The sequence below is a fragment of the Bemisia tabaci genome, chromosome 7 (assembly GCF_918797505.1).
Source record: "Bemisia tabaci chromosome 7, PGI_BMITA_v3".
Lineage (NCBI taxonomy): Eukaryota > Metazoa > Arthropoda > Insecta > Hemiptera > Aleyrodidae > Bemisia > Bemisia tabaci.
Genome location: NC_092799.1, coordinates 26,760,143 through 26,776,549, shown reverse-complemented (window position 1 = coordinate 26,776,549; position 16,407 = coordinate 26,760,143). Strand labels below are relative to the sequence as shown.

General features: G+C 37.7%; 1 protein-coding gene across 1 annotated transcript; it reads left to right on the top strand.

Moving 5' to 3' along the window:
* Positions 1-6,751: 6,751 nt before the first annotated feature.
* On the top strand, positions 6,752-15,296 carry Noa36 (zinc finger protein 330 homolog Noa36). The gene is made up of 7 exons (XM_019060365.2): positions 6,752-7,184; positions 8,566-8,585; positions 9,220-9,370; positions 9,991-10,222; positions 11,204-11,368; positions 12,779-12,913; positions 14,855-15,296. The coding sequence occupies exons 1-7, from the start codon at positions 7,065-7,067 to the stop codon at positions 14,956-14,958; spliced, it is 927 nt and encodes a 308-aa protein (XP_018915910.1). The 5' UTR covers positions 6,752-7,064; the 3' UTR covers positions 14,959-15,296.
* Positions 15,297-16,407: the final 1,111 nt, after the last annotated feature.

Genomic DNA, 16,407 nt, shown 5'->3' with positions numbered 1-16,407 from the left:
CCTGTTGAATGAATGAGTTAGACGCAAAGGCGGATCCAGCCATTTAGCAACACCGGATTTCCTCCATTTAAACCCATGCGAAGTAATGGATTCTTATCGGAGCACCTGGCCCCTCCAAGAATCGATATATTTTCATAGGTTTAAATGGAGAAAAGACAATGTTGCCAATTTGCTGGATCCGTCAATGGTTAGACGACCATTTTAAGAATTTTTTTCGCAATACTTAGGTTCGTAAAATTTACGCAAAAAATAGCAAAAAATTGTTGATAAGTTTTAAAAATTGTTCATTGTCGTAAAAGCGCGAAATGAACTTCAAAACTGTGACTTGACAGTCAAGATGTACTACAAATTAAGTCAAATTCACCAAAAATAAAATTGAATGATACGACCTCCGAAATAAGTGAGATAGCATTTTTGCCTAAAATAATAACTAAAAAGAGTTTCCTCTTTAGGATGTTCAAACGACCTTTTATTTGGAGATGTTTCCTCTACAAGATTTACGAGTTATGTCAATACTCTTGCTTCAACAATTCATGTTGCACGGGCCGGGCAGGCCCGCAACAAGGGGGGGGGGGATACTGGGTCCCTGGTACCGGGGCCCGGAGGGAGCCCGTGTTACCCGTGAAAAGCCACTACAAATTCACATGAAACCCTTGTTTCGTAAAAAAAAGTGAAAAATTTACCCTAAAAATTTCGCAAAAGGTGAGTAGATTTTCAGAAACACGCTGGAGCACTGTAGAATTCTTCTTAAATTTTCAAAAAAGTATACTTCTTGGAAAATTTCTATCTATTTTCAAGATTTTCAGTGCAGAGGGATATTATTAGTGACTGCGTTTCATTTTCTTCCGTCGTCAGATGCTAAGAGTCTCCAGTCTGGGCATCCTCGACTTCAATGGCTCATGGCTCAACTCCCTTGCCATAGACAAACGAAGGGGCAGTCCAGGGGGGCCTGACCCTCTCAGAACTAAAAATAGTATCATATGTCCCCCCCTAGGGTGTTTCTTATTTTTTAAATTTTCGAAATCGAAGGAGGTCCTGGTCTTAAAAGTTGATGTGTGGACAGATTAGAAGCCCTGTGCAAGGAAAAAATTTTAAAACAATTTTTACCCGGTGCTCAAACGACTTAAGTGACACAGGTTGAAATTTGAGGTTTTTAGACAAAATAACACTGTTTTCTAGTGGAAAACGCCGAGTTACGGCCCTAAAGGGCGAAAATTTCGTCCGTTTGGTCGTATCTGCAACACAAAAGCCGCAAAACACCCGAGAAAGGCGCGCGCAAGGAAAGACACTTGGGGCAAAATGGACGCGCCGCGCCGCAGCGCAACTAAGCTTACGCTGGCCCGAAAGTTCCCGTACGTTGCAATGTATCATTATGAATTGACCTAGATACACACTAACATTAAAAAAAAGGTTGAAACGTATAAATACATCTAAAAAACACATTCTCTTAATATGATATTGGCTATAATGTATAGGAAAATCAATTTCAACAAATTAAACAATTCAAAGTTAATCAACTAAATCAAATAATCGACAGTTTACTTAAAGGCTAAGAGTCTTCAAATGTTTATCCGACTATTTTTAATATATTTGGATGGTTTTATTGACTTTGGCTGTGACTTATAAGAGATCATGAAAAGAAGCTCTTGTTCGTATCGGGAGTTGGCAATTCAAGTACTGATTCCTTTGTAAATAAACTTCGCGTGAAACAAGATGGTTTCAGTATGGTTTTCTCTGAAACAAACCCCAAAACTTTAAAAAAACTCCCTCAGTTAAGGCCGTATTTAAGGAGATATCCCCGCTTTCCCGTGAGTCCTTCGTATTAAGCCAAACTTTCTATGCAAGGATAAGGAGCAAATCGACGGCGTAAGTTCGCAATCACGTATCTCGTTTGCGGTGTCTGTAAATCTCCGTCTTTATGTTATTTTTTAAAGGAGAACAAACTGATACCATTCCTTGAAGTTTATGCAGAACTTTGTTTGCACAGAGATGAAAAATCACGGTAGTTTAAAGAATTGCCGTTGAGTAGTTTTCCGTTTAAAAAGTATAGTAGGTATGACAGGAAGTCTGCGACGTCACAAACCGAGTTGTGTGGTTGCTGACTTACAACGTCGAAATGAATCAGCAGGATTGTCATGTTTTCAGTTTTGGAGACCCCAAACAAAGTGGCTGCCCTGTCAATGTATTATTTGCTCTTTGCGTGGAGAGTTTGACTTGATACAGTGGCGGACTCTCAGGATGGAATGGGACATTCCCTCCATTACAGCATCAACTTTAAGAGTTTTTTTTTCAGTTTTGGAGTTTGGCTCGGAGGAAACCGGTGAAACCATCGTGTTTCTCGCGAAATTGTACATATGAATCAGTACACAAATCGCTAATTCCTGACATATGCAAGATCTCCATCACCTTCCGATGTTACCTATCCTCCTGTTGTGCGCGGGCATCACTTTAATTTTGCGTGCAGCATGATCATTAACAACTTTTATGACTTAACTACAGTAAAAGCTCGTTAAGACGAAACATGAATTTTTTTTACATCGACAATTATGGAAGTATCAAAGGACCGAAAAAATTTCGTCTTAAGCGGATTTGCGTCTTAACTGTATTTCGTCTTAACGAGCTTTTACTGTACTTTTTTTTAACCTCTAAATATTCGGAAGTAAATAGCCATGGGGCTGGGTAAGAGTCTAGAAATGAAAATGGCAAATTCATGATATTGAAAAAAGGCTGTAGTGTTGGTTGTGAAGAGGACTGGCATTACCGGGCATTCTTCAGCGTAGAGGTACATATTGAGGCGGACATCTGCCATATTGGAAAAATAAAAAATGACCCCGAAAAATGATCTGGAGGTCATCGCAGACCTCAAGAAGTTTCGCAGCTTTAATGAGAGTACCTACAGCAGCTAGTGTTGCGTTCCGTAATTTATCCGGCCACGTATGGTACCAATGTAAGTAAAAGTTTGGTTCCCTTGGCATAATTGATGAGAGATTGTCATCGGACACCAAAAGAGTCTTTGTTCACAACATGAAACACAATTTAGGGTTTCCTAATCCGCCTATCCGCCAGAACGTACAATTTAACTGATGTCTAGGGTCACATTTGAAGACAATTATTTTCATGATCTCTTATAAGTCACAGCCAAAGTCAATAAAACCATCCAAATATATTAAAAATAGTCGGATAAACATTTAAAGACTCTTAGCCTTTAAGTAAACTGTCGATTATTTGATTTAGTTGATTAACTGTGAATTGTTTAATTTGTTGAAATTGATTTTCCTACATTATAGCCAATATCATATTAAGAGAATGTGTTTTTTAGATGTATTTATACGTTTCAACCTTTTTTTTAATGTTAGTGTGTATCTAGGTCAATTCATAATGATACATTGCAACGTACGGGAACTTTCGGGCCAGCGTAAGCTTAGTGCGTGTGTGCGGCATGCGGCATGTCGCTTGGGCAGTGCAGAGGACGCGCGAGCGCGTTGCGCTGCGGCGCGGCGCGTCCATTTTGCCCCAAGTGTCTTTCCTTGCGCGCGCCTTTCTCGGGTGTTTTGCGGCTTTTGTGTTGCAGATACGACCAAACGGACGAAATTTTCGCCCTTTAGGGCCGTAACTCGGCGTTTTCCACTAGAAAACAGTGTTATTTTGTCTAAAAACCTCAAATTTCAACCTGTGTCACTTAAGTCGTTTGAGCACCGGGTAAAAATTGTTTTAAAATTTTTTCCTTGCACAGGGCTTCTAATCTATCCACACATCAACTTTTAAGACCAGGACCTCCTTCGATTTCGAAAATTTAAAAAATAAGAAACACCCTATCCCCCCCCCCCCAAAAAAAAAAAAAAAAAAAATACAAATTTTCCAGATGTTTTGAAAGCAACAATTCGCAAGTATTTTGTGCTAAAAGTAGAAAAAAAAACATAATTATTCCGCGGAAATTGATGGAAACATTTTTTACGGAAGCTTCAAAATGCGTCCAATTAGTCGTAAAAATTCTAAAATTTCTCGGGGGATGCCCCTCGGACCCCCCCCCCCTCCGTGCTTGGGGCCTGGACCTTAAAACTGGTACCAGGGCCCAAGAAGGGATGTGGCGGGCCTGTGCACGGGTAGGCTATTAATTTATATATTTTATAAAATAATATATTATATATTAATATAATTCTAGCTGGAGCACACTTCAGCTTTGCATTCACCACTGCAAAAATATCAAAAAATATCACACGCCCAGCGTGCATGGAGGCTATTTCCATTTAAATCTTCCGTCACATTCTTACGGCGCAATGATACAACTATTTGAACTCTCCGGAATGCGCGAGGTATCACGCCGCATTTGAAGGCGTTTTCAAATCAGCCAAGTTCCGTTTTCGGAATAATCGTTTTGCATAGTTCATATTCTTTTGTTACATTCCGTACCACTCGTTTATTTTTAATCCTCGTAGAAAAACCACCCATTTGTAAATACAATTCTAGCTGGAGCGCACTTCAGTTATGCATTCACCACTGTAAAAATGTCAAAGGAAATCGACATGCCCACCGAGCATGGAGGCTATTTCCATTTAAATCTTCCCTCACATTCTTACGGCGCAATGATACAACTATTTGAACTCTCCGGAATCCGCGAGGTATCACGCCGCATTTGAAGGCGTTTTCAAAACAGCCAAGTTCCGATACCCGGATTATCGTTTTGCATCGTTCATATTCTTTTGTGTTCATTTCTAACCACTTGTTTATTTATAATCCTCCTGTAAAAATTACCCATTTGCTTTATACAATTCTAGCTGTAGCGCACTTCAGCTATGCATTCACCACTGTAAAAATGTCAAAGGAAATCGACAAGCCCAGCGTGCATGAAGGTAGGCCCGCCACAAGGGGGGGATACTGGGTCCCTGGTCCCCGGAGGGGGCCCCTGTTACCCGTGAAAAACCACTACGAATTCACGTGCAACCCTTGTTTCGTAAAAAAAAGTGAAAAATTTACCCTAAAAATTTCGTAAAAGGTGAATAGATTTTCAGAAACACGCTGGGGCACTGTAGAATTCTTCTTAAATTTTCAAAAAAGTAAGTATACTTCTTGGAAAATTTCTATCTATTTTCAAGATTTTCAGTACAGATGGATATTTTTAGTAACTGCGTTTCATTTTCTTCCGTCGTCAGATGCTAAGAGTCTCCAGTCTGGGCATCCTCGACTTCAATGGCTCATGGCTCAAGTCCCTTGCTAAAGACAAACGAAGGGGGAGTCCAGGGGGGCCTGACCCTCTCAGAACTGAAAATAGTATCATATGCCCCCCCCCCCCAAAAAAAAAAGAATTTCCGGATGTTTTGAATGCAACAATTCGCAAGTATTTTGTGCTGAAAGTAGACAAAAAAAAAAAAAACATAATTATTCCGCAGAAATTGATGGAAAATTTTTTTATGGAAGCTTCAAAATGCGTCCGATTTGTCGTATAAATTCTAAAATTTCTCGGGGGATGCCCCTCGGACCCCCCCCCCCCCTCCGTGCTTGGGGCCCGGACTTTAAAACTGGTACCAGGGCCCGAGAAGGGATGTGGCGGGCCTGTGCACGGGTGGGCATTACTACGTTAAATAATAAAATATATTTGAAAAAAAAGATAGGCATTCTGCAGAAATGCACACTTCTAGGGCATTTTTCTCTTGACAGCACCACACATTGGAATACACCAGCATAAACGACATCTCTGAACATCTTTTTCAATTGAATTTGCGCATTGTGTTGCGCTCATTAGCACCAGTTCGCCTTCAATAAGCTGGTAGGCAATTTTAGCGGAGTTGCTTGCGGTAGTTTGAAAACTTCCATTCAGCTCGTCAATGGAATTTATCAACATGTTTTATGCTTCAAAAACGCATCTTACCACCTGTTCTCCATAACGCAAAATGCTGTTTCGTGAGATTTTAGGGTGGGTATACGTATCGGACTTTATTATCCAAATGACGTTTTCGAGTCTGGTGGGATCTTGACACAACCATCTATGGTCCACTAATTAGTGCTACGCAGAATTTCTGGTAGATACAATTGATTTTCGAGGAGGATGTCTGATCATTATTTTCACGCAAACTTTATTGTATTTTTCTCCGCACCTTCTCTCGCATTTAATTTCCCTGAAAAGTTTAAATGAAAGAGTCTTGCAAAAAGTGTGGCAGAGATGAAAATTCTGAAGCACAGCAAGCATGATGAGTATTTTTCTAGCTTCGCCATCTACTGTCACAGAAAAAGCATGCAGCCAGAATTTGGAAATGCTATTGAATGCAGTAATAGGTATTCTAAATGCGTTGACTTGACCAACTGATCAGGGCAAGAATAAAATACTGAATACTTGATACTTTCATTAAAAACTGAAGCGTTAAGTGGAACTAAAAAATAATTGAAAAGTACATAATTCTGGCTTTCCTTACCTTAGAATCAGAACTTTCAAGAAAAACAGCCTCATTCCACGATGAAACTCCATGTCACTTGAAACCAAACTTGACACCTCACTAAAGGAAAAGAAACGTATGGCTTTACTGACTCGATCATTACTTGTATCATACTGAGAATATTCTCCTCATTACCAAAAAGTAAAATGGAAAAATTGCAAAATATTGAAAAAAGTCACGTGCGATCCTAAAAGCCGCGAGATAAGGGAAGTAAACAAACATTCAAGAGCATTGTTGTCATATGGCTATCAGAGAAACACTTCAACCGCGAGGTTGCCAGTTGTTTAATGATGAGTGATTTTGAGCAATTGAGTTTTGAGGTTATGATTCTCTTGTAGCGGTTGTCGTTGTAGTAGTAGGTAGCTGTAAGTGATATTACTCATCCTTATTATTTTTCGTATATGTTTCTACAATGTGAACGTGGTAGTTTTTTTTTTACATTCCTTCACGTTTCATTTTACTTCAGTACTATTTACTGTTTACTAATTGTATAGCTCCATATTTTGGATCCTATGAAAATGATCTTCTCCACTCCAAGGACAGTCAGCAGGCATTCTTGAGGAATAATTTAATTTTTCCTCGCATCAGATCAATTTTTTAGTGAATTTTCCATCCAGTAAGGCTGTAGATATCAACATGCCTAAGAAGAAGACAGGCCAACGCAAAAAGGCAGAGAAGCAGAAGTTACGTCAAAAAGAAATCAGAAGCGCCAAAGATCACCTCTCCCTGGCTCAAAATCCGTGTAATGCTTCAATGGTATGTTTTAACAGCATTCATTTATATCTAACTCTTCTTGTGCAGAAATTAGAATGAACTAAGGAAAGTCAACACAGCAACACGTTCTTGGTCTTATGAATCTTATCCACCGCCCTGATTGCTGATTCATGTGTAGAAGCCAAGCGTCACATTCAGAATTAATGTTGTTTATAAAGTTGTCTGGAACAACATACTTTAAAGATTGTATTAAAATTTACGGCGTGTGCCTTAGGCTGTTTTTCGTTTTCTCTGTCTCAGATTGCTTGATTTTTATACAGGTTTGTAATCTCATGACAATCTAGTAAAGGAAGAAATTAACTAGACCTCATGCAGGTGGTCAAGAGTTACTATCCAGGCAATTTCAGGTTCTTTATGCCTCTGAAAGATTATTCCTCTACCCTATCAAGACCAAAATACACTCTTGAGTACATGAGTTAATTCTTGCTCTCTCTGCCAGCCTGTTGGTGGCATGTGGCAAATCTCTCATAACCTGAGCTCATTTCACCAGGTGTTGGAAGAGTCTCATTCCTATCTCTGAGAAGAGCCCTAACATAATTTCTTATTACTTTAGCAAATTAGCAATAGGCTACTGTATTGATAACCATCTCAGATCAAAAGAAATTAAGTACAGCCCTAAGTATATTAGTCAAATTAGGCCATCACTGCAACGGAGTAATTTGCAGAAAATCTTCTTTCAACTCTTTAAACGCCAGGCTAATCTCAGATGCACTTGAGGGAGGATGTCTTTCTGATGAAATATGTCGGTGGTGCTCACCAGCACCTCACTTCCATGGATTTTTATGCTTATTTCCAATTGACAAAACAGGCAAAATTCCTTGCTCTAACGGTTCTTTTTACTATCAATAAAATATTACTTATAACCTTTGAGCCTTTTTGCCTTTGAGCTAAATTCAGGGTTGTTACAATCTAAATTGAAAGGAACATCGCTGTACACTGCTACCCCCATTGAATTTCAGGAACATTTATAATCATTTTCTAGATCCTGTGTCGTGTAAGCTAGTGATGAATCATATTTAAGTGAAAGCTAAATGGGTTTATTTAAACAGAGTCAGACTTTCCCTAGTTTTCTCTGTTATTTCATCTAATTAGAAAACTAAAAGCAACATTGAGGCTTGTAATTATTTGAGTATATTCTTTAAAATTTTCAGCATATTTACAAAACCTTTAAAGGCATTACTTAAATTTTCTAGTTCTCTCTTGACTCTATGTCTCTGTCAAAAAAATGAAAAGTCAGTGAAAATTTGGCAAAGCAATATGTAGTTACTTACTCACGCTTATTCTGATTAAATTGATGCAAATGTACGTATCATTTTTCTATGGGTATATCAATCAATTAATATTTTATTCTTCTCTGTTACAGGAGTGTGAAAAATGCAAAAGGTGCGTATGAGCCCATGAATCACTTCCTTTCAAAATAACCAATTCATTGCTCACCAGCTTGTGAGAACCCTTTATGTCTTGTGGATGCTTTGCTTTCTTCCTCCTATTTTTTAAGGAGGGAGACAAAGCAGTACAATTGCTACATCCATTGCCAACACAGTCAGGAAAGCAATGAAAGTAATTTGAATTTTATACCTGGGAATTGATCAATGATCATACTAAAATATTGTTACAGTTGTATGAGTTTTGCTAAACTTTTTCAGACTCATTTTGCCCAACAAGTTTGTACTTTCCTGATCCACAGGTGAATATAATCAGTTGATAAGGAGGGGGAAAAACAGTGCTCCTGATGTAATGATTCTCTCTTTGTGTAAGCACAAACAATCTTTGTTATTACTAGTGATTCCTTTGTTAATGTCAATTCATCTGTTATTAGAAAATTGAAAAGCTTATTTTCTCAAAGAACAAAAGAGGAAATGGAAAAAATATTCAATAGTTATAGCCAGTAGGGGCCCTTTTTCAAATTAAAATTATTGTTTGGACAGAATCTGCAAGAGTTAGGAAGCAACTAAAAGAAGAGTAATTTATTCAAAAGTCACTAATTAGGTATCATGCTTTTTTTTTATGCCTGCAGAAAACAAAAGAATCGAGCTTTTTGTTATTTTTGCTCAAGCACTCAGCGGCTTCCTCAGTGTGCAAACTGCGGAAAAGTTAAGTGTATGAGCAAGACTGGAGACTGTGTCATCAAACATTCAGGTGTATTCACGACTGGTCTAGCAATGGTGGTAAGTCAATCATCGAAATAGGTTTTATCTAATGAAATAGTTTTGAGGAAAGCGCTTGAATCTCTTTATGAAGTGCCAGCAACCCAAACACACTTTTCTTATTTAAGTGATGGAGGCTCTTATTTTCTCTTTCTCATGAACTAGGGAAAAAATATGGAAAAGTTACAGAGGAGACATCTACTAGTAAAGAAGTTACCCCAGTTCTACAAAATTTTTTGAAACTATTAATTATTCTGTTTTATCCCCTCAAAATGTGTGTATCTAAAACGTGATGTTTTACAGTAGTAGTAGCAAAAGTTAAAAGGTCCACAAAACTTTCCTTGAATACCTTGCAACATATTTTGTTATAATTTTGAAGTGACAAGCAAAGATTAATCAAGTGCCTATTTTTCTTGTCCGAACACAAAAATGATGATAATGGGAATAAGAAAATCATCTCAAAAACCTCGGGAAGGGGGCATGGGTCCCTTTTGCTGTTCAACTGTACATCCCATCACTGATTTTTAGTATTTTTTAGGAAGTGAACACACCTTGATTATGGTTCCATCCACCTACAGCTTTTATTCTCTTTAAGCTTTATTTTTTTGCCATTCTAACCATTAATAATTTCTTTTTCTTAGGGAGCTATTTGTGACTTTTGTGAGGCCTGGGTCTGCCATGGTAGAAAGTGCCTAACAACTCATGCTTGCACCTGCCCTTTAGCCGATGCGAACTGTCTGGAGTGCGAGAGAGGTGTCTGGGATCATGGTGGCAGAATTTTTAAGTGTTCATTTTGCTCAGGGTTTTTATGTGAGGATGATCAGTTTGAACACCAAGCTTCTTGTCAAGTATTAGAGTCCGAGAACTACAAGTGTAAGTTAACAACTGTGATGTGTGAGAACAAATGGATTGCATTTTGCAATAAGGAACCACTAGCATTGCAATGTTGCTAAGATTGTTCAACTTCTTTTGTCTTGGAGGAAAACTCCGATTATCCATTAATAGTTTCTATTTTACTAGCTAAAAACTGTGAATTTTAGACAAAAATTACCATCTAAATTTCATAGTTTTTCACGATTTCCGCAATTTTATTGCAAAGGATGAAGTTGCACAATCTTAGCACCATTGCAATGCTAGTGGTTCCTTTTTGCAAAATGCAATCCAAATATGCCAGAGTTTTCTCTTATCCTCACCAACAGATACCACCCACTTATCAAAAGTCTTAATTTATCAATACGGTAGGACCCTAAAGTATGCACAGCATTCATGACAATTCACCTCATTGGTGGTATTGGCAGGGTTGATGGTATTCTTACATCTCTTTGCTTTGATGAAATGTTGCTTCAAAACAGGAAACATAGTGAATTTCAGAACCCTGTTGCAGAAAAATGTTTTTTGAATTTTTACATTCTCTTGTGGGTAGAAGTAGTATTTTTTCCTATTCAATTCCTCATCATATCTAAAGTTTTTTTAAGTCTAAATTTTCAATCAAGTTTCAAGTAACTCTCTCAAGTTATTTTTTAATTCTCTAATAGTCAAAATATTTTCAATTTTTTGTGCAGAAATAGATCAGACATTGGCCAGAATGCAGTTTTCAAAATTGCATGATAATATTCTCATCAGATATCCCTGTTAATTACCAAATATTTAGAAATATTGCCATCATCCATTCAGGTTGTAAAAATGTTATACAGTAAATCAAAGCACACTTTTAGACTTTCTAGGAGGATCTATTTTGGGTTATTCTCGCTTTTTGTGAATAACTCAGTGCATGCACTTTAAAATTTTCAATTTTATCTTTTTGTTCTTTAGTCTGATGAAATTGTATGACTCATATTCTCAAATAATTTTCAGGCCAATCTTGCAACAAATTAGGTCAGTACACATGCTTGAAGTGCAAAATTTGTTATTGCGAAGACCATGTCCGCAGGAAAGGATTCAAGTACGAGAAAAATAAAGCAATACCCTGCCCCAAGTGTGGTTATGAAACATCTGAAACTAAAGACCTCAGCATGTCCAGTATGTACCTAACATTTTTTAACATTTTTCACACTAAATTGTGAAATCGTTTGTTAGATTGCTCCAGTCGAACAAAATAAGAACTTCAAGCTCCTAGGTCCTTAGGTCATCCTCCTTAGGTCCTTTGCTCATCTTTTGTAAATGTAGCTGAATCTAGAGTACCTATAATAAGAAGACCAGAAGTTGACCCAGAAAGTTGACCAGTTACAGCTCTATAGGTTACCCCCCTGCTCACAAGGATACTACGCAATATTCAACATAGCCGATGCCAATCCGCCAAAACACATGTGACGGGACGATGATTCTAACCACCTGATGATAATCGGCGTGTTTACATTCTCATTTTTCTCGCGTTGATAGATGTCTGCCTTGATTGACCTCGGGCTTTCCTCAACTTGCTGGCGGAAGTGTCGGCCATGCTGAGCAGGGATTGAATGGAACGACTCCTCTAACGAAATGTTCACCTGTGCTGTAGTATCCTTTTTGAAGCGGGTAGCTTAAAAAAACGCGAATTTCTTAGGCAGATTGTGAAGATAGGAGTGCATTTCAGAGTTTGCCGATCCGCTCATCGTGATTTTTAAGACACTTTCTATGAGTTCTTAACAACTCTTTTTCCTCTAGCAAAAGTTTGCAACAGGCCCATTGTACAGAAGATATCTGCTTGAAGCATCAGTAACAGTAGCACAGTTGTAACTGCGAGAGCATTTACCTGGTCAGGGGTGTCTTTTTAGGGTATGGAAATGTAAGTCAAAGAATTTTAATTCCCAAAACTAAATCCCATTATATGGTAGAACTTGAATGAAACATAGATACTCTCACTTTCTCTGATTATGTCCAGATATGTGTGTTAAGAGACAGAAAAAGAGATTGAAGCTCAGTATTCTGATGCGGTTGGTAGGGCAAGGCGAAACATTACTCTCCACCAACTACCAACCAACCCTCTAATTTACTACCAAAGTTGTAATATGAGTCTGTAGCAAAAGAACAGGTTTTTATGTTTCTTGACTGATTTCCCGCAAAAAATCTAGAAACGACCAGACATTAAAATGTACTTGTATATTGTACTATTATTCAAAATTTCTCAATGAATACTTAATTAGAATTTAATGATCATCTTATCTGATCAAGTTTCTTTGTATCTAATTAATTTAAATTTAATCAGATTAATTTCAGTAGAAACATAGACCGTAAAAAGGTATTTGGGAACATTCTCTTAGAAAGTCCTGAATAGACTTTCATTTTTTTTTTGTGTAGCTTCAATTTCGGGCACAATTTGAGAGTTAGCATGAAGCTTGAGTGAATTCAGTATTTCATTCCACAGTTATGCTTCGTTTTACTTTCTCTGCAGTTCTTGTTATCCTTAGCATCTGTCAATTTTAAAATTGTATCACTGACACACTTATTTTGCAGCTCGAAGTCACAAGTATGGTCGACAGAGCCAAGGTGGATATGGTGATGATGATGATGATGACGACTATGATAATTACAGCAGCTATGGTGCTGGTGCCAGTTATGGTGGATATGAAGGTGGTGATAGTCAAAATGGTAAGATATTGTATACATTATTTAATGTTAGTGTCAACTCAAGGGATTGCAAGAGTTAAAAATATGATAATTACTGTAATTGTATGCTAGGCATTGTCAGATTTCTCTCATTGCAGGAAGAATTTTCATCAATTTTAAATTTGCAATGAATTAAATACTAAACCCATTCTTTCATGAAGAAAAATCTTTAAAATTTTCGCAGATATAATTTTGTTTACTCCTAGTATTTACAATAGCTGATTTTACAGGGCAACAACACGCTTTGCAACACCCAATCGCCATTGGCCACAATTTTCTCACAAATTATCAGGCAATTAACATGTTCTGATCTCCTCCACCACACCTTGCGCCAGCCTTTCATGGGATGTCCTTGCAGTGCCCCCTGGGAAGGCCAATCGAAACCTTGTTCAGGCAACCGATTGTCCGCACATGTCCATACCAGACCAGCGCTTGGATCTGATATTGTGCATGATGTGACAATGTCATTCTCCACCCCTATTACCTAACGCACTCCCATTTTGCATGCGCACCCCTCTCGAGATTTTAACAGACCTGATAGGGCTGAATGGCTGTGCAAACTGTGAATTTTTCATAGGGAGCGAATAGCAAATAATTTAAGTCAATTATTCATAACTATGAATAGTATGACGAATAATTTAAAATGACATTTTTAAGTGCGAAAATTCGCAAATGTCACAAAAGTCGACAAATGAGTGTTATTACTTTTCTTAAAAATGTTCCATTTGATCATACTTGTGCACAGAAAACAATGAAATGCTATGATAGCAACCCTGGTTGTTAAGACTGTCTTAGAAAATCCTCTGATGCTGGTTTGACTGTCCTTGCAGTTATGTATGCATTCCAAGGATTAAAGTTAACTACGCAAGCCGTCAAGCTGGTATCTAGGGATCACCAGACACATTTTTTTCAGACAAATTCGTTATTTGTCACGGCGCGAATATTTGCACATATGTCAAATAGTGCGCTAGTAAGCCAAAGAGAATGTTCTTAATTTCCAAAAATTCTAGTAAACTATTTAATTGTGTTGACAAGCTCGCCACAAAAAGCAGATTTTTCCAAGACTTTCTAGAGTCTCAGCAAAGATACATGATCATAGGCTTTTTGAAGATCCTGGAACACCGAATGCAGCTTCTGTCCCATTTTTATTCTTTCCCCAATAATTTTGGATGACCCAAGGCAAATAATCAAATATCGATCTACCATCTTCAAGCCCCACCCTTTCCTTGGCTCCATGAGATTTCCTTCCTTCCTCCATTTTGGCTTTCAAAATTCTCTTGTTGATATTTTTCAACGATTCTGTTATCCACTAACCTCAATAGTTTCTGCGGTTATCTCTCTGATCCTTTTTATGAGTACCAATGGCTCTTTCCATTCTTTTGGGACCTCACCACCTCTTATGCACTTCTCCATTAGGTTCCTAATACTTGTGAAAAACTTGCCAGTTCTGCATTGGATAGATTTAGCTAGTCTTCTTGCTGGTTCTTGAGTTCAGACACTTCGAGGCTCTTTGATCTTTTGATAGCTGTGCCTACTTCCTCAGGAGTGATATGGAAAGTCATCACACATAGACTTGATTTCATCACTTGCAAAATTTTAGGAGTCATCTTGGCTGACAGGTCTAATTTTTAGGAGGTATCTACAATTTTATAGGGGTTGAAACCCTACTTTTAGCCTGGACCCTGAGTTTTTGGTTGCTAAAGCCTCATTTTTGGGCACATTCTGCGCATGTCACTGGGTGAAGTTGCAAGCAGTTAATAGAACACTCATATGATGGCAAAATCCTCGTTTGAACTAGTGTATCAAGTAATCTTAACATTAAAAACGGTCGAGCAAGTTGTAAAGCCAAATTGAACGTCTCTGTAAACTTTGTTACTGTGATAACTTCAGTTCATGTCATGACTGTCTTTCCATTTTTCACAGATTCGGATTCCGATGAAGATGATGATGATTATGAGCTTGATGAATCAGAGGAGTCGGAGGAAGATTCCAGTACTGGAGACTCGGAACCAGAGAAGAAAAATTGAAATGCAGGAGAATTAAATATGGCAGTGTGGCAGCAATGAATTGTAACCACACCCCTCCTGCATGCAGCAGAAAAAGAGTTTACCTCAATTTTCCTCTGGGATATAAACAGTGTAACAATTTTATATGTCAGTTCTAGCATTGAATCTGTGATTCTTCAAACAGTATGCAATACTCTCTATTTTATTAAACCGCCAATCAGTTTATTTTTCACTGCAAGATGGTTAATACTATCATAAAAAAGAACCTTCTTTTATACTGAGCCCGAGAATTTTCTCAGTGTTCTTCACTGTTTTTGTTTTCTCTTTTAAAATAAATTAATTTCTTTGAAAAGATTCAATTGATAGTCTTCATCTACCATTATAATTCTCTTTGTATGAATATAGGCTGCTCTTCTTGTTTTCACAAGAGTCCATTGGATAGGGGCCAGTAAAGCGGTCACATTTATACTGTGTTGTTTCAAAATCTCATCTCCAATTTTAATATCTTAGAAGGAAACTAACGAATATCCCTTCTCAAAAATAGTGGCAATTTTTCGTGCCCATATGGAGATTATCTCTACAAAATTTGATGCAAAAATGTTGGTTGGTTCCTCCAAAATATTTAAATAGTTCATGGGATTTTGAAACATTGCAATGTAGATGTGACTGTTTGGCATAACTCCACCCAATTGCTTTATATGGCTTAGAGACTTTTCAGTTGATCTTCCACTTTAAAATGGAGAATGGAATCATATGATTGGTCAATGACTTTCGGATTGCGTCTTTTTGTGCATATAAAGGACGAATAAAGTATCGGCAACTCAAGAGGTGCCTTCAACTTATCGTTATTTACACCTTTTATTGGCAAGACAAGAGTCACTTGTCAAAGCACCGACCAATCACATAACTCCATCCTCCTTAATTTCGACTTGAACAGTCGACAAAAACAAATTTTCAAGAATCAGGCTGCAGATGCAGACCCACCCTGATTTTATTTGTGGGCACTCTTTGAATAGCGCATCTGATGTTGGCCAACACTTGCTGTTCTTGAACTGGTCGAGTCGCAATATTATTCTCATTTTGTCCACTATAAAATTTTCAATCCTGACGTGTTCCTTATTTAGCTGACCTTTTTCATGCTGGTATCATCAAATATGAAGACACATTTTTAAAAATCGATCTGTTTACATGAAATTCAGATCCAGCTTACTACTTGTCAATAAAATCACTCATAAACCGCACTTAAGGGAGCAAGTGCTCACAAGTATCTTCTGTGCTTTCCCAATGGAATTGGACTCAATACAGAGCATGTATGAATCAAAGCACTACGTCACATGTTTTCTCTTCAAAATTTGAGAAAATAAACGAATTACACAACGCTAAGTCTAGAAACCAACTTCCAAACAAGATGTAAGTTTTTAAAATCATCATTGTTTAAATGGCAAAGACAAGCATCCAAATAGATTTTAA

What these genes read in the sequence shown, in the direction of transcription:
- Noa36 (XM_019060365.2), top strand. Translation starts at nt 7,065, where the DNA reads ATGCCTAAGAAGAAGACAGGCCAACGCAAAAAGGCAGAGAAGCAGAAG. An exon ending in CGACTGGTCTAGCAATGGTG is followed by an intron (nt 9,371 to 9,990) that starts GTAAGTCAATCA and finishes TCTTTTTCTTAG; the next exon opens with GGAGCTATTTGTGACTTTTG. An exon ending in TAAAGACCTCAGCATGTCCA is followed by an intron (nt 11,369 to 12,778) that starts GTATGTACCTAA and finishes CTTATTTTGCAG; the next exon opens with CTCGAAGTCACAAGTATGGT.